Below are 19,431 nucleotides of genomic sequence, written 5' to 3' on the forward strand. Positions count from 1 at the left end.
AGCCCAATGATAAATGTTCATCAGTAAGGTAATATCAATCATTTACGTTTTGACCAAAAGATTTCTTGCACAGCATTTTTGAAATGGAAAATTGCCATCACAACTCTCTCTCTAACAAGAATTTTTAAATGCTAGTTTAATGTGCTATAACCATAAAACAAACCTTCAATACAAATGTATAAAAATATCATAAAAATTTTCATTTCAGTATTGGGAGCATTAAAATGTTGTATAAAATTATATATTGCACACTAAATCATTTTATGATTAGAGTTTGTGCTATTAAAAGTATTTGGTATTTATTTTAGGAAAGCAAGGAGCTGCAACTTTCTGGGGAAGAAGTTCAAGTTCGTTTACAACTTATTTTAGAGGACTGGGAAGAAGTGAAAGAAAATGTTGCTCGTATGGGAAGTGATTTAGAAGAAGCAAGGGAAATGCTTGTTATACATGGCTATTTTGAAAAGGCCGACACTTGGATAAAGGAAAAGGTAAATTATAAAAAAGTTTCATATGCATTGCAACACATGTTGATACAAATTCTTTTAAAAAAGTGAATAACACCTTGTCCTTCCTTCTCCTATATTCAATGAGCACAATTTTCAATAAAAAAGTTATTGCTCTTGTTGAAAAGAATGTTTGATGTACCCGTATTTAGTGGTCAAATCTGAGTGAACCAAAAACCAAAGTTGAGCACATTATATCAAATAAAAAGCAATTGAACCTTATAAGAAAGGAGATAATCAATAATAATAAAGCATATTTTAAAAAAGTGCAGTATTTATCTTTTATTTTGGATAAATACTGTACACTTATGTTTGATTGAATATAAAATGCAGAATATATGTCTATTTTCAAAAGAAAACATTATGCTTAGGAGTGATTAATAACAGATATTTATCTATTCAAGAAACTTTTCAACTATGAAATTGATTAAAAAAATAATTAAATTAACAAATTTTTAAATAAATCTCTTCTTTAGAGAGTGAAAAAATTCAGTAGGTGGATAAGAAATTCTAGACTCCTTTGATGAATGCTGATGAACAATTGTCACAAGAAACATGCATTAAAAACAGAAGTTTAATAAAACATGTTGTGTTTCATTGTTGTTTGACACTTAAAGTTAAATATTTAGTATGTTGTTTATTCAACTCTAAAATGCTAGAGTAGTTTATGGATTAAAGTGTGAATACATTGTTTTTAGGAACTAATGATTCAAGCCAATGAAGTTGGAAAAGATTATGAACATTGTTCTGTTCTTCAATCGAAGTTAAATGATACACATACGGTAAGGTAGTTAATAGTACTTTAGTGACAGAGCAATTGCAAAATATCTGGTTAGCATCTACTTTTGAATCAATCCATATTTTTGTGTGTTAGTCCTCAGGATTGAAAAATAGCAACATAGATCTGCAGTGGATAGAATTTAAGGAAAAACTAGCAAAAAACGGTTAGGGATTATGTTCCATTTAGGAGATAAGGTGTTAGTACCAAAAATTGGCCCATGTGGTTCTCCAGGGAGAAAAAAGAAGCTCTAAATTATAAGCAAGATGCTTTTTGTCAGTTTAAAAGAACTGGTCAGAGTGCTGATAGGCTCCAGTATTGTAAGGCAAGGCGTAATTTTAAGTATTTGGTACGTATTCAGAAAAGGGAATTGGAGCAAAGAATAGCAGATAACATTGACAGGAATCCTAAAAGGTTTTTTGCTTACGCAAATTCTGGGAAAGCTTGAAATAGTCTAATTGGGCCATTGGTTGATGAGCATAGAATTTTAATTCAAAACTATAGGGATATTACAAATGTTCTTAACACCTTTTTTTCCAGTGTGCTTAACAATAACTGCATCCCAACAGTTGACACTAACAAGACACAAGCTATTATACATCTGGAGGATTTTGTGTTTTCCAGGGAGGAGGTTCTATTTCATTTGAAAAAAAAAAATAAAGCAACTAAAACTCCAGGACCGGATAATATATTTATCCAAAAAATTCAGTGGAATATGCAGAGAAATTAGTGGATGTTATTTTAAATATTTTCAATGCTTCTTATAACTCAGGGAAAGTGCCAAGGACTGGAAGCTGGCTAACATAACGCCACTCTTCAAGAAAGGGTCTAAAGATAATTCAGGAAATTATGGACCTGTAAGTCTAACTTCAGTGGTTTGTAAGATATTCAAAACTTTGATCAAAATTAAGATTATGAATTTCTTAGAGACAAATAGTCTGTTTACTAGTTTGCAGTCTGAGTTCAGGAGAAGTAAATCGTGTGCTACTAATTTATTGCATTTCTACGACAAGGTTACCTTTGCTTTAGATAACAAAAAGTGTGTGGATATTGTTTATATTGATTTTCAAAAAGCTTTTGATAAGGTACCTCACGTTGCTCTTCTCAGCAAACTAGCTGATATAAGAATAGGAGGAAAAACTTTACTTTGGGTTAGAAATTGGCTGACTGGAAGGAAACAAACAATAGTTGTGAGGTGAAATCATTCTAAATGGAGTGATGTTTTAAGCAGGGTTCCTCGGGGTTCAGTTTTAGGACCTCTCTTATTTATTATTTTTATGAATGACATCAATGAAAATATTTCCGGAAGCATGAATTGTTTTGCTGATGATGTAAAAGTTAAGGGATTGTAGAAAATGAAGAACAAGTAAAACAGCTTCAAGAGGATTTAGATCATATTACTGTGTGGGCGGATAGGTGGAGTATGGCAGTTAATGTAGGGAAATGTCAAGTGCTACACTTAGGTCATGGATATAAGAATGAGGGTAATTATTTACAGGGTTCGGTCATTTGTCAGGCAGAAAATGTCATTGATCTGGGTACCTTAATAAATCAGGGTTTCAAAATTAGTCAATAGGGCCGTGTTGCAAGTAACAAAGCCAACAGAATGCTTGGTTTTGTCAATAGGTCTATTTCAAACAAATCTAAGAAGGTTCTTCTGCCTTTGTATAGGAGTATAGTAAAATTTCATTTGGAGTATGCTGTTCAGTTTTGGTCTCCTTATCTCAAGAAAGAGTTTTCTGTATTAGAAAGGGTTCAAAGAAGGGTTCCTAGACTAGTGAAAGGACTTTCAGATTTAGACTATGATAACAAACTTAATGGGCTTAATATGTATAGCCTGGAGCAAAGAAGAGGCAGAGGGGACATGATTCAGTTTAAATTTATCAAAATGAAAGATGTTAATGGGCTAAATTTTTGTACGCAAAGCAAGATGAGGAGTCATTGTTTTAAGGTATTCAAATCTCAAGCTAACCTAGAAATTAGGAAAAATTATTTCTTTAATAGGATGGTGGGCATTTGGAACAGCTTACCAGAAGAGGCGGTAATGAGCAAGGGGGTGGATAGCTTTAAGAGGTCAATTGATCTTCATTGGGGACTTATTAACTGACTAGGACCAGCCTAACTTGGCCCAGAAGAAAATATAAATGAGTAAATAAATAAAGATTACAGTTATCACATCATAGACAGTTAAAAGAAGTCAGAATAGAGTATGCAGTCACAAATGTATAAAATTAAGTGCAATCATAGCTTTCTCTATATTTTTTGAACAGAATGTGAAACTAGATGAGCGTGTTCTGGAAGAAATGAAACAACTGGCTAAGAAACTGGCTAGAAAAGAGCACCAAAAAGGGGTTTATGACCGCTATGAAAGAATCAGTGATAGGTAATTCTATTTTGAAACCTTTAGCAAGAAGATGCTTTTAATGTTTTTTTTTTTAATACTGTACATTGTTAAGATAAATAAATACCTTTGTGCTGAATAGTAAAGTCCAACCAAACAACGTAAGTAGAAGCACAAATTTATAAATTACAGCAGACACGTGTTTCGGCGTTACAGGGAACGCCTTTTTCAATGCAAAAATAATGAGCTTATGGATGAAAAGACATCCGACAAAAGCTTTTGTCGGATGTCTTTTCATCCATAAGCTCATTATTTTTGCATTGAAAAAGGCGTTCCCTGTAACGCCGAAACACGTGTCTGCTGTAATTTATAAATTTGTGCTTCTACTTACGTTGTTTGGTTGGACTTTACTGTACATTGTTGTTTAAAAACATTCAAATAATGGTAAATATAGGATAATTAGACAATGTATAACAAAAAATGACTCCTATTTTAATTTTAGTCTGGCTAATATTTGAATTTTTATATTAGATAAATCCTTTAGTGTCCTCCTCAGAAACAAAGACCTTCTTGTTTCATCATTATTTTTCTGAAAATTTCTACAGAATTCAAAAATATTAACTTCTGTTGCATTGCTTCATTTTCTTGTGCAGTCGAACTCGCTTATAACTAGCACAAAGGGACCCCAATATTTGCTCTTTACATCCGAGTTCTCCTAAAAAACAAGTTTGTGAAATAAATCCTAAAAATTCATCATAGTCTCTTTTTTTCTTCTTTTTGACCTCTCTGCAGTTCCAAAGAAGTTGGTTAATTTGCTTTCAACTATCTGAATGTCTGTTTTTTTTTTTTTTTTTGGTCATTGTTTTTGAGAAATATACGTAAACACACATACATAATTTTTAAATGCTTTTTCGCTTGCTGTCATTGCTTGTTCTCTGGTTTTATTATTTATCACTAACTTTCAGTTCACTTTTAAGTGTTAAAGAAAATTTTCCCAGAAAAGGATAATGTTAGTTGGAAGTCTACAGAAATTTTATGAATCACGGAAATATTACTCGCTTTAAGCGGGGTTTGCTCGTTAAAAGCGAGTTATGCTCCTCTAGATTTAACATTGTACCAACCAAGTATATCTGATTTCCTTCCTAAATTAGGGTTCTCGTTAAATCAGGGCTCATTATAAGCAAGTTCGACTATACTGAATCCTAGTTTTTTTTTCTTTTAATTGAGGATTGAGAATTAGGATTCAGTGCAAGAATTTGCTCCATGTGACACTGAAGTGGTGTGTTCTTGTAACTTGGAAACATGCGTATGTAATTTTTATTGTTCATGTATGCCTCTTTTGTCATGAATTGTTGAATATTTTAAGACTTTTCTCAGTGGTTTTGGCCTTTGAAATCTCTTCATTCTATCTTGAAAAATAATAATTATATTTTTATATGTGTCAAATCAAAAGTAAACTGCTTAGCACTCTTGTTTACAAAAATCAATTTTGTGAAATCCATAAATTTAATTGCCTTATAAGAAGCAATTATTTGATATGTGTACTTAAAACAGCATGCAAACTAATACTTAGTTTCATTTGTCAAGAGTGGTTGTTCGTTGCAATTCAGTTAATTTCTATTTGTTTTCCAACAATTCATTCTCTGTAGATAAAATCGTTTACCAGTTGCCTTTAGCTGTACTATTAGTTATAGAAATGAAGTATGTTAGGTTTTTAGTAAAAGTTTAATATTCATAATAATTTTCAATACTTGGACAGGTACAATTGGCTGAAAGACGAAATTCTGCTCTATAACAAAAAACTGAAAGATGCGGCTGAAGTTCACTTGTTTATGAAAGATGTTGATGACACAATTGAAAGAATAAGGGAGAAGGTGATATATTTTCTTGAGTTAATGCATGCAGTATAAAAGAACTCAAAAACTGATATTTGTAGCATTGAAAATTTAAAAAAAAAATAAAATTAAAAAGTAAACTTGTTCTACAGACTCTTTCTTTCTAAAAATTATTTTGTAAATGTGATGAGAAGAGCAAACATAAGATTTCAGTGATAGTGTGTAATTGCATTTTTGGATTCAATGAAAAGTTTTAAAAATAATAAATTAATGTAAATTGAAACTTGGTTGATGAAGAGCTAATGATGTTTGATAAACTGAAATTTTTCTTTGCTGGATAAGCGTAAAATATGCTGCAGTAAGCAGATGAATACACTTAATACCAGCCATAATGGGTTGAGTTTTTCTCTTGTTTTGCATCAAGTACACAACTACTCAAAAGTATTAAGTATTTTAATGCTGAAAAAGGCAGAAAGTTAAAATATTCACTGATGTTATTAATGAATTAGGAATTAAATTTAGATATTTAAATTGCTTCAAATGAAGATCAATGAATTCATTATGAGATGTTAAAAGTAAATGGAAAATAAGCACAAAAAGTAACTTCTACTTAGTGGCATGTATAAAATACTGGATTATGTAAAAGACAGGCCTGGATCTGCAGACCCCGCAGTGCAGGGGGCCCACGTCCTTGAAGGGCCCTATGGCCCAAGAAATTGAAAAAGAAAAAAAAGCAAAATAGAACTAAGACTTATTAATGTTACAAATATAAGCTGCTGGTCTTTAGGGAGGGACCCTACAGATTATTTGCAGGGGCGGGCCCAAATTTTATAGATTCGGGTCTGGTAAAACAAAATTTTAAATCGGGTCAAAATTACAAAATTATATTTTGTTGGAAATAAACACATTTGAACATACGTTTTTTACTAAAATATGTTTAAAATGTACAAAATTGTGCGCCCATTTTATATGTTTTGATTCACAAATCGTTAGTTGTTCAACAGACATCACAATAGTAATCAGTCTCCCTTCTCTAACTTGGAAAAGATTTCTGAATTTACAGTTTTAGTGGCAGCTATTATTTGATGTTTTAGGTCAATATTAGTAAATTTTCCACTTTACACTAATTTTGATAGTTTAATATACTTTAAGTTTCTATGAATTCTTCCGCTCATTGATTTAAGGCTTTTTCATCTGGAGTCTTTTTTGCAACATGTAACATACACTGTTTACATTGCTCTGCTGCAATAGAAATAAATTCTGCATACCCCAACATATTACCATGTTGTCTAAGGAAAACTTAGACAAAAAAAAAAATCATTTGGTTTTTAATAAGGTTGCAAGAACTCAGAATTATTTTTCATTAATACTGTATTTTGATTTAAAAAATTCTCTTATATATTTTGTTGATATTTTAAAAATGATATGTAGCATACAGTCTGCTATAAGGAGAGATTTGATAGGACCGCTGATATTCACTTCAATGGTTTTCAAATGAATTCATGCCAAAGACATATTTTTTAAAAAAATATTGTTTACTATATGCTTGGTTATTTTACAGTCACTCATTCTACGATCAAGAGAGGAAGTGAAAGAGCTCAATGTTGTCGACGCTATGCAAAGAAAGTTAGAGTCCATCGAAAAAGACCTTTCTGCTCTGAAGGAGAAAATGAAAGTAAAAAATTTATTCATTTTTTATCCAGTATGTTACTAATAGCCCCTATTACATTGCCCGTATTACGTATTACATTAAGTGTTTCTGTAATAAATATTTTAATTGTCTAACTGCATGACTTCTTGGCATTTATGAAAAATGAGATGTCTTTTATGCTCTGTGAATAGAAACAAGACAACGAGGCCGAGTATTTGGCAGAGAAGCATGAACTGTCAGCTGGAAGAATTCATGATAAAATTAATGAAGCTCAACGAGAATGGGTGACACTTGAAGAACAGTTGAATGAAAAGTAGAAAATTTATGTATTTTTTCAAAAAACATTTATGCATGATTTATATTTAAAATTTCTCTGCACATTATACTGAAGCATTTCAAATTGATTAAATTAAAAAAAAAAGAATTATAAACATTTTGAAACATTAACAGGAAAAAAGTATGTCCCATTTTCTGTGAACTAAAACTCTTTCTGTAACTTACTTTTATCCTAAGCTCTTTATTAAGAGAATGTGGGGCAATAAAGTATTTTACTTGGTTTGCTTCCCTTATCTGACAATATTTTGACTATGTTATCAAAAGTAGGGTTGATTCTAGTTAGAAAAAGGTTACCTCTGAAGATCAACATGGAGGATAATACAAGCATTTTCAAAATTTGATACTCAAATCGTATTATTTTGTGGTATATGAAAAATGTTTTTTGATATAAAATGATAAAGTTCTTATTAATCTTTCAAACATTAATTTAGACCTACTGACGTTCAGAGCAGTAGTTATTCATCTAATACTAGACATATTTTGATTTTAAATGTTTAAAACAGTTTGTCAGCACTTGCCAGGCAAAGGGAAATAGTGTATTTATTTTTTTTATTCATTTATTCATTCATTTATTTATTTGTTCATTAAATATTTTGTCTATTTATTCATTTATTGGTTTTTCATTAGTTTATTTAGTCATTCATAAAAAAAGCATTTTTGAGTAAGAAATTGAAAATATTTCATTATAAAAATTATTTATCACTTTACCCTATATATGGGGCAAAGTGATACTTTTCCTCTTTTATTTGAAAGTAAGAATTTAAACTAAAGCTAAAATAAACTCAATTGCCGCCCATGGCGGCTAAAGCCTACTGTGTCCATCTCATTTTGGGAACCACGTTACAAATTTACTACCAAAAAATGAAAAGTAACATTTCAGTACTAGTTCTACCATGAAGTACAATGTTCTCTCTTCATGTACAGTAATTTACAAAATAAAGCTACAATTTGCTCATTTTGAAAAATGTAATTTATTTTAACTATTTCAGTTTATCCCACATTCTTTATGGAAACAATTTGATTGTTAAAATCGTTTCAATATCATATAAACAATTTTTACTCAGTGTTTATCTAATAATATTAAAAGTTTATACATTGAAAAATGCTTTAAAATGAAATTTCAGTTCTTGCCTTTGCAAAAGGACAGATGAGTAGTTGGATAAGTGAAGTACTTTATACTGTAAACCAAAATCAATTCAAGAAAATCAAAAATTTACATCTGGAATAAAATATGATAGTCAATACAGGGTGTGTCACAATTCCCCCCGGATTTTGAAAGGCTTATTAAAACAAAGATATCAGTACAACAACAACATGGACTACTTGAGAAGGAAACTCTACAAGTTTAATTTCACAAATATTTGATGTGCAATTCTTTTGTGATGAAGTCAAAAGTCTAACTCTAGTTTGACTCATTGTAACATGTAATGATCAATGGCTATTCGTTTTCCAACAAGATGGGACACCTCCCCATTATATGACAGATGCTAGCTATTTCCTCAATAAGTAGCCTCTTAGTCATTGGATTGGACAAAGTTCTGACAATGACAATTGCCTTCTTCCGTGGCCACCATGCTCTCCAGACTTAGCTCCATGCAGTATTTTTTATGTGGTTACATAAAAAGTTGTTGGTTTGGGCCCCTTGTGCTATGTGCTTTACAAGATTTAAGCCAAAAGATAACAACCACGTTGGATACCATTGATCCTGACTTGATACAGCAAGTGAAACAGGAATTAGTCTTTAGACCTGATATTTGCTGCATCACGAAAGCTTCACATATTGGAAATTTGAAACAAAACTTGTAAGAGTTCTTTTTTCCAGTTAAGTCAACATTGTTGCTGTATTGGTTGCATGTCTGTTTAATAAGCCTTCCAAGCCCTAGAGAAAATTGTGACACACCATGTATTTAAATTAAAAGCGGCGATGAGAAGCTGGACTGATTTATAAATTTTAGAATGTTTATAAAGAATTGACATTAAATTAGACAGTGTTCAAATTCTTGGTAAATAATAAACTTGAATTAAAATATCAATATTTAAAAAACAGTTAAATTGTACTACTTTATCTTTAATCAAATACAATTGTTTTCCAGGAAAGGTTATATTGAATATGCATATACATGCCTTAAGTACATAAAAGATGCAAATGATTTAGTAAGTATTCTTTTTCTCTTAAAAATAAATATCAATTTACATATTTTTAATTATAACTGAGGGAACATTCACAGGGATATCAAGAGCCTTGTGATCAGTTGAGTCTTCAGACCTCCTCCCTCCATAAAATTTAACCCAAGTTCAAGCAGAGGCTCCCCAAGGGCTGTGCCCCTGGTTTCTGACTGGGTTGACATGACGTCTTGTCGGCTCTGATCTTTCAGCAAAGTTCATTGCAGACAGACCCATGTAGCATTTTGTAAAGCTCTATAACTGCCCTTTCTTTTTCATCTGTTCTCCCTTTATTTGGTCTTACACATTGAGTTCATGTGTGCAAGCTGAAATGTGCAAGCTCAATTCTTGCACATTTTCCAATAAACTGCTATACTTAGAAGAGAGCACAACAATGTGCAAATCTAAATCCAAATAAAGCATACAAGGTGATTGTTCTTTTTTTTATTTGTTTCTGAAAAACAATATTACGTATAAATTTAAAAAGTGTGCTCTGCAGTTATCTTTTCTTTTTTTTTATGATGGGAATATATTTGTCAAAAGACTACACTCAAGAGCCAAAACATTATGACCACCCCTACATTTTGCAATAAACTTGCCTGGATGACGTGGAAGGCACGTGATCAGGTGGAAGTGGTATTTAACTGCTGCTGATGAGTTTGAAGAATCATTCTTTCACTTCTGTGTGTGATGGGAAAGGCTGTGGATCCAAGCGACTTTGATAGAGGGCAGATTGTAATGGCTCGAAGGCTCGGAACAAGTATTTCAGAAACTGCACGACTCGTGGGTTGTTCGCAACCTACAGTTGTTAGTACTTATGCAAAGTGGATGAATGACAGTGAAACCAGCAGTAGACGACATGGAATTGGACATCCACACGCTATCGAAGAAAAAGGTCGTCGGAGACTGTCTCGCATGGTGAAGCAAAACCGGAGCCAGACAGTGGCTCAGCTGACAGCCCAGTACAATGCAGGGTCAAGTAGAATAGTATCAAAGCACATTGTTCAGCGGACACTGTTGGATGTGGGGCTACACAGCAAACGTCCCACTCGTGTGCCTTTGCAGACCAAGCATCACCGCCAACCGCACCTGCGCTGAGCCTGGGAACATCGCGACTGGTCCATGGATCAGTGGGAGAGAGTTGCCTGGTCAGATGAATCACGTTTTGTCATGCATCACGGCGATGGCCGTGTCAGGATACGCCGTCTTCCATGCGAACAGTTGCTCCCACAATGTACAGTAAGTCATACACAGGCCGGTGGTGGCGGTATTATGATTTGGGGGACGTTTTCTTGGGCATCTCTGGGATCCATGGTTGTGGTGTACAGCAGACCCTAAATATCACAGGGTATCTGAACATCATTGTGGATCAGTTGCACCCTTAAATGTTCTCTGTTTTTCCAGCTGGAAATGGAATGTTCCAACAGGACAACACCCTGTCACAAGGCTAAAATTGTGTTGGAGTGGTTCAAGGAACATAATGCTGAATTCCAGTTAATGTCCGGGCCGCCTAACTCACCGGATCTCAATCCGATAGAACGCATTTGGGATGTCATGGGACAGCAGCTCAGAGTTCAAAGACCACCAATTCACAATATCTCGGATTTGCGTGACAATTGCTTAAACATCTGGTACAATCTGTCTCCGGCCATCTACCAAGGACTTGTGGCATCCATGCCATGGCGGGTTGAAGCTTTGTTGTGCACCAAAGGTGGGCCAACTCGTTATTGACAGGTGGTCATAATGTTTTGGCTCTTGAGTGTATATCTCAATGGATTACCACAGACCATTTTTCCCAATGCAGAAAAATTTGCTGTTAATAGTGATTTAAATCCATTTCCTTCCACTAAAAAAGACAGTTATATAACTATGAAGCACATGTATGTTAGAAGTTATTTTCATGTAAATCACTCTATTGAATTTAAAAACTAATGTTTCCATAAAGGTAATTAATACGTAAATAAATAATCTCACCTTATACGTTTGCATTTCTAGTTTTTTTTATTTTTGTAACTATTAATTTAATTGACTTCTGCATAAAATCTTCATGAATATTTTGTAATGTAACTGTGTGAAACGTACATTAGGCATATTTGAGAAACATAAGGAAATTAAATAGAACACAAAAGTAAAACAAATATTCTCTGAATGAACAAAAGTGATGTAATAATGATTTCCTATTAATAAATAAATAAAGCATGGTATTTTATAAAATCAGTTCAGAAAGTTCCTTTTTATCCTTCCTTGCAGGTGAAAATAATAAATGAAGTGATAGCTGAAATGGAGTTTGGAGAAATGCCTGCAACTAGTTCTGATGGCCAAAGTCTTATAAGGGCGCATTTTGATTTGAAAGTATGACTTTTGTTAATACTTCCTTCTTGTGCTTAACATATATTTTTAATATATTTTTAATGTTCTGTAGACATTTATATTACATTTAATCAAAATCAGTTACCTCAAGGTTAAAAACTAACACAGTCGATTGTCCAAGCAAAACCAATTACAGAAACTATAATGTATACATCCACTATAATGCAAATGCAAAAAACGTATGTTTTTGGTCACATTTAAAAATACTATAATAATGCATTTACTTTTGTGAGTTATGCTTTATTTTTATGAGAACCAAAAAACTAGGAAGTTAATAGATAATTGCATTTTTTAATATTAAATATGTTATAGTACTATGCACAAGTAAAACATAACATTAAAATAATACGTTTATCAACGAAATATATTGAAAATAACAGTAACGAACAGAAATTGGTTATTTTTTTAATTTGAGATCATTGTTTTCTTTTGCTTTGTTTGAATTTTTTTTTTTTTTTTCAAAATACTAGTTTCTCCTCTTTATTAGGTAAGTATTGTAAAAGCTTTACACTTTTACGGCTCTTTCAAAAAATATATTTCATAATGTCTATCGTTTGTGTGTGGTTCTTAGAATTTCTTTGACCCTATCACTGTCAAATAACTTCTTTCAACATTTTTTTTTTACCGTTGGAAACAAGACTTTTAAAATTAGTTTGAAATAGTCTTAAGAATTACAAAAAAACAAAAAAAAAAGTCTTAATTTTGAACATTATATTGGTTTCAGTTTGGATGTTCTAATGGACATTGAAATAATATTGGATCTGTGGAGTAGCTAGGTGCAGATGAGACTCCATGTATCAGTCATTGTAGTGATCGGGTCGCATTAATGGGACATTTTTCTAAAGCAGTGGTTCCCAACCTTTTTCACATCGCGACCCCTATGAGCCCCCATTTATATATATATATATATATATATATATATATATATATATATATATATATATATATATATATATTTTAAATTGCAAAAGCACTAATTTCACATCATGGGCGTATACAGGCTGTGTCATTACAGCGTTTACAGACTTTCAGAGCAGATAGAGTACACCTAGACGATGAGAAACCACATAGTAATGCATGGTCGTAAACCCTTTCCTGACGTGGTAGTGACGACTCAAATCACCAAAAAGACAAGACATGAAAAAGGGAAGAAAACATATTTATCATCCTTAGTACAGCCAAAAACTAAGAAAAAAGAACATTAAGGATCCAACGATCGTCATCAAAGTAGGTGTTCAAAATTACGACACCGTGCCGTGATGCATAAATCACATCGTTGGCGCATTGAAGATCGAGCGTTTGCGAAATTACCAGGCATGTGTGTGTGTGTGTTCCAGACTTCCTGGTGTAACAAAAACCACGTGTGTGTAGGCACTGTCATCTGATGCTCCGCTTTATGTAGCAACATGTATCGTGTACACCAGAAAAAAAAACTTACCAGTATTTCTGCTGTTTTAAAAATAATAAACATGTTTTCTCCTCATATTCGTGTCCTATCTTTCTTGTGATTTGTGTCGTCACTATCGCGTCAGGAAAGCGGTTCCAATTATGCATTGCTATGTGAATTCCCATCGTCTAGGTGTATTCTATCTGCCTTGAAAATCTGTAAACGCTGTACTGATACACCCTGTATATATATATATATAATATATATATATTGTATACATAAGTGTGTGAATGTTTTTTTTCTTAGTTTCTGACTTTCATTGAAGTGAATGAAAGCTTTTTCTTTAAACAAGGCCGTTGCATGGTCAAAAAATTAGGAGGACGTTTGGTCCTCTCCCTTTTTTTCTTCAAACGTTCAGCAAGAGTCAAATTTGCTTGGAAGGAGAGGGCGGGGGGTGTCATTACTAGCATATGAGAAATCACTTTAAGGGAATCGAATTACATAAGTGAAGAAATATAATTAACAATATGAATCTACGGTCGTTAGCATTCGACGTAGTAACATTCGCGAAGGTCCTCCCCAGATAATGTTCAAAATGTATCTGTAAAATTGCAGTTTAGATGATCTTTGTTGCTCTTTGGAGGAGACGAGATTTAGGGACTTCTATGAACGGTTCAAGCTCAGAGACTGCATTTGAAATTTCTTGGAACTGAAGTCCTAAAAAGGAAGTTTCAGACACTTTTAACGATAGGGAAGGGGGGAGGAGGATCAGAGATGCTCTCTAATTTTTCAAAAATGAAAATTTTACGTCCTAAATAACCTCAGTTGCACATCATCTTAGTTGAAATTATGCAAGAGAAGGAATTTGGACCCTTTCTCGGAAAATTTTTGATTTTGAGGTTCTAAAAACGCAAATATGAGCCATGGTTGTAAAAGTTAGGAAAAGGGTTTGGATTCAGAGCCTTTTCTCCTTAATTGTTTCGGAATTGAAGTTCCAAACACAAAATTTTAGACGAGTTTTAATGATGTGGTGGGAAAGAGGATTGGAGGTAATCCCAAGGAAATGTTTTGAAATTTTTGTCCAAAAATGATAATAGGTTATCTTTAATGACAAGAGCAAATGTTCAGAGACCCTCACCGGAATCGTTCAGAAATTTCAGCTTTAAGAACAATTTTTAATTATGAGAAGGGAGACAGTAGGCACTTCCCTAGTTTTTTTTTTCAAAATTAAAATCCTAAAAACCCATTACTTGGCTACTTTTGATGAAGTTAGGGGACAGAATGGGGCTCAGGGCTCTTCATCGGAATATTTCCAAAATTAAGTCCTGAAAACGCGACTACAGGAAATCTTTCAGGATAAGGGTTGAGGTTTTGAGATTCTCTCACAAAAATTATTCAAATTCACCAAATCCGAATTCGAAATATCCAAAGATGAAGTTTTATACGGTTTTGGATGATGAGGGAGGGGAATTCTGAACTCTTTTGTGAAAATTTGTAGAGATTGAAGTCCCTAAACTAAAGTTTAAGATAATCTTAGAGAATGGTGGGGAATCAGACACTGGCATGAGGTGGGGAGGGCTGCTGCTGCCCCATAGCCCTACTCTTGGATTTGCCATTGCGTGCAGTTTTGAAGCTGCTCAAAACTGATGCAACTTTTCCCCTATGTATTTTAACTTACAAAGTATGCAATGATACATTTTGGAAGTTAGGGATAATGTCATGATCCCCCTAAGAAATGCTTTGCGACCCTCTTGGGGTCACGATTCACAGGTTGGGAACCCCTGCTCTAAAGTGTTGATAGTGTATTCTAACTCAATACTACCATTCTTCTTTAAAAAATATTGAAGTTATCAGCTCATAACTTTTAAGAACAAAAATAATTCAAAATACTGTTAAAAAATACTTTACAATGCTAATTTTAAATAAGTTCAATAAATAAGCTCATTTTTAAAATTTTATTCCTTCATATTAGACATTTTTATAATTATTAATGTCTTACCATACTAGTAAACTCGCTTACAGCGTGGGTAACTTTACAATAACTTTAACCCCCTCTTAGACACTTCATTTCATACGCCTTTGCAGACTGACATCTCCAAGACACATGGAGATTAAACTTCTGGTTTTGAAAAGGATTGTTATTGAAGTATGAGTTCTAAAAACGGAAGGGGTAGTGTGTATTTGGGTGAATTCACTAGTGTAACAGTTGAGCAGGCCACAAATAGGGCTCTTCTAAAGTAATCTCTTGAAATTGAAGTCTCCAAAAAGCAATTTTAAGTTATCTTTGATAATTTTAAAAGCGGTTATGACCCCTATGACCTGCTTTTTGAATCTGCATAGACCAAGCTATCATTAGTTTTATATGCCATTAAAGACTCTTTAATGTCTCTGAGATATCATTGTGTGTCAAGGGGTTTAGGCATAAGAAGATAATGTGGGTAACATCCAAATCTACAGTTTTATACCAGCTTTCTATTTAATTTATAATAATTTGCAATCAAACGTAAGTATTATTAATAATTTGCAATCAAACGTAAGTATTATATGTAAATATATTTATTCTATCCACTAATCATTCTTAGGCACACAGAGCTTCGTAATCAACTCTATCAGTAAAATAACAAAACTATTTAGATCATAGGGTCATTTATACCAAAGTTAAAGAAAACAACTATTTTTCTAGATTCTTCTGAAACTTAATTAATGCTTAATTTATCCTTGCATTCTTATCATTATTTTTCCATTTCAGACAGAAATAGATAGGCGCCAAGATGAAATAGAAATGCGAGAGAAAAAGGGCAACCAACTTCTTCGGGAACCCGGTGCATTTGTAAAAGATATTGAAAATAGCCTGAAGTTGTTAGAAGCAGCAAATAGAGCCTTGGTTGAAACTTGGGAAAATAGACTATCACTTCTGACTCAAACACGTGACTTACAGGTTTTTACAGATTGTTTTTATACAGTATTCTCTTCTTAATAAGATCACTTCAGGCCATGATAATTTTGTTAACAATAACCAATTAATAGCATTAAACAAATCATGAAATTATATGAATTTACCAGCTTAAGATACTGAGTTTCAAAATAAATGCAAAAAACTAATATTTATCTGTAAAATGTAGTAAGTATATATATATATTTTTTTTAAGTTGATTGTTTACAGTTTTTAGCAACACATTTATGTGGTTATGTTTTTGTAGTCACCAAAGCAGTATTGTACTCTATGTTTCAATACTTTCAATGCATTCCTTATTTAAGCATTTGTATGAGGTGGCTGAACATGGTATTCTTCATCTGACTCATCAGTTCTAATATGGATATTTTCTTATAACTATCTGAAAATTTTCTGATTACGTTAGTGTGCAAGTGATAGGGATATTTTGGTCAATTTCCGTCCATGACTTTATTTCTTGAAATGTCACACCTGAAGGATTTTATATCATTTTTAAAATTTTCTTTTGAAAAATCTTGAGTAGGGAAGCTGTATGTGATCATCTCAGCAGAAACCAGATTCTTGATTTTAAAATTAATAACACAAAATGATGTTATGATTACATTAAGTTATAGTTATAACATGCAAATGAATAGAGAAAATAGGGACTGAGTGATTTTGATAACAGTAAGTGATTGTTAACATAAACCGTTCAATCACATTAAGGGGAGACCAGACCACTTAATGTGGGGACTTCACATTGTACCTATTTGATAAGAGATACAATGTGAAGGCAAATCATTCAATTGCAATTAACATAGATGTTAACATAAACCGTGCAATCACATTAAATGGAGACTACTGTTGCGAACTTCTTGAAATAATAGAGATGAACTAGTGTGGCATAAGAAAATGCTAATTCTTGAAAGGGTGTCACGAGTCAAAAAAGTTTGAGAACCCCTGCTTTATTTTGTATACAACAAATGGAATTAGTTTAGTGCTAAAGTTTTGAAATAAATTGTAAGGTAAACAAATGCATTAAATTTTTAATGAAAATAAGATTCAACAAGAAAGAAAAATAATAAATTTAAATGAAATGCAATAAAATATAAACAAGAGGAAAGTTCAAAAAATTTTTTCAGACACTGAAAAGATAGAGAAAAATAATCACCCAATCCACCTTAAATGCTTTATCAATGCTGTTTTCTCACTAATTTATCTAGTCATGAAAAAGAAGATCAAATTAGATTTCCTGTACAATAGATTCTTTGAAACATACCTAATGCAAATATAGGGTGTCCAAAAAGTCCTTGGCACATTTTTAAAATCCATAGAAAAGTAGCGAATTGCCGTATGAATATGTAGTTTGCACCATAATACTGCACAGGTTCAAGAATTTTTTTATGACATCGGAAAAAAAAATTAAAAAGTGTAAATATCTATAGAAGTAATTGCTGTATCGTCACAGTTAGAAAAACATACGTCCTGTAAGTTGTTTAATCATCTTATTACACATAAAGTAATACCTTTAATTACTCAAGTTCAATGAGTGTACCGTTCATGGACGTGGGATGAACTTGAGTACTATTTAGATTTAATTCAAGCAACATATGGTAATGAAAGGTATTTATTTATAATAAATACAATGATTAAACACTCCAAAAAATGTTTTTCTTACCGTAAGAATACAGCAATTACTTATAATTGCATTTTCTGGTTTGCTTTCTCTTTTTGTTTTACAGTGTCATAAAAAAACTTGAATCTGTGATGTATTATAGCCAAACCACATATTCATTGGACAATTTGCTACTTTTCTATGAATTTTTAAAACTGTCAAGAGTTTTTTGGACACCCTGTATAATGTGCATCATTTAAAGACAAATATTGGATCAAATATGTACTTTTAAAATAAAATATATTGACTAATTATATCACTTCTTCTATTATTCAAAATAATTCGGAAACAGATTTTTTGTTTCAAAAATACTTCTCATGAAAATCACTGAATTGATTCTACAACAGGGACCGGATCTACGATTTTTCTGAGGTGGTGCAATTCTTGAAGCTTCGGCCCCCTACCCACCTTCCTTCAACTTTTTAAATTGATTTTTAACGAAAAAAAGATAGAAATCGTGTGAATTTTCCACACCTAGCACTCGCCGCCCAGGGCAAGAACCCAGACTTGCTCCCCCCTAAATCCGGCACTGACAATGTTTCATGTATCGATTAGATAATACAATGATTATGTACTTTGACACCTGCATTAGTCTCACTTCAAGGAAGTGCGACTAGTTGAAGTTCACTCTCAATGAAGTGTGTTATTTTCAATGATAAGAAATATATTTTTATTCTTTCATTTTCAAACAAGTTGGGGAATGTGGTGCAAAGTGGAACAGATGGGCAAAGTGAAAAGGTGAAATATTTATTCGTCCGTTAGCGCCACCTATCTGGTAATATTTTAATAAAGTAGTTGCATATGTAGACTATTCCAGTCCGGAAAAAAATACTGCGAAAGGTTTAAGGTTATGATAATACAGTCAATTTTCGAAAACTGATACTCTTATTGTAGTATTTGTTGTTAGTCAAAAATTATTTTTGATAATATAAAATTAAGAAGTTCTTGTTATTAACATTTTAAATATTAATTGAGACCTTCTAACATGCTGTGCAATATTTATTTGGTTAATATTAAACCTATTTGTATTTTAAATATTTTGCTCAAGTAGTTGAGTACAAGCGGGCCAAAGTGGATAGGGCTAAGTGAAATAACTTATTTTGTTGACTCATTCAATCATTTACTAAAAAACTAGTTGAAGTTCACTTTCAATGAAGTATATTCATTTATTAATTCATTCATTTACCTTCTTTCATTTAGTAATTCACTTAATAATTCATTCATTCACTTATTTTCTTATTCGTTCACTCTTTTAATCACACATTAATTTTTCTTCATACATTAATTAATTAAATTATTTATTTATTGTTCCATTTTCTTTTCATTTATTCATTCAAAATTTTATTTACAGATTCATTTGATCAAAAATACTTTTTATAATCAAATAGAAGATATTTCATTAGAAAAATATTTCATTTTTCACTTAGCCCTATAAAAAACAAAAAATGAAAATTTTCCAG

The 19,431-nt window shown here is 32.3% G+C and overlaps 1 protein-coding gene across 1 annotated transcript in view; it reads left to right on the forward strand.

Annotated features, from left to right (window-relative positions):
• LOC129219053 (spectrin beta chain-like) overlaps positions 1 to 19,431 on the forward strand; it is a 321,265-nt gene that overhangs the window by 249,548 nt on the left and 52,286 nt on the right. The window contains exons 46-54 of the mRNA XM_054853373.1: positions 309 to 488; positions 1,202 to 1,285; positions 3,552 to 3,664; positions 5,382 to 5,496; positions 7,019 to 7,132; positions 7,300 to 7,421; positions 9,538 to 9,598; positions 11,858 to 11,959; positions 16,114 to 16,302. Coding sequence (XP_054709348.1) covers positions 309 to 488; positions 1,202 to 1,285; positions 3,552 to 3,664; positions 5,382 to 5,496; positions 7,019 to 7,132; positions 7,300 to 7,421; positions 9,538 to 9,598; positions 11,858 to 11,959; positions 16,114 to 16,302 — 1,080 coding nt within the window. The remainder of the gene's footprint in view (positions 1 to 308; positions 489 to 1,201; positions 1,286 to 3,551; positions 3,665 to 5,381; positions 5,497 to 7,018; positions 7,133 to 7,299; positions 7,422 to 9,537; positions 9,599 to 11,857; positions 11,960 to 16,113; positions 16,303 to 19,431) is intronic.

This window comes from Uloborus diversus, chromosome 3 (assembly GCF_026930045.1).
Source record: "Uloborus diversus isolate 005 chromosome 3, Udiv.v.3.1, whole genome shotgun sequence".
Taxonomy (NCBI): domain Eukaryota; kingdom Metazoa; phylum Arthropoda; class Arachnida; order Araneae; family Uloboridae; genus Uloborus; species Uloborus diversus.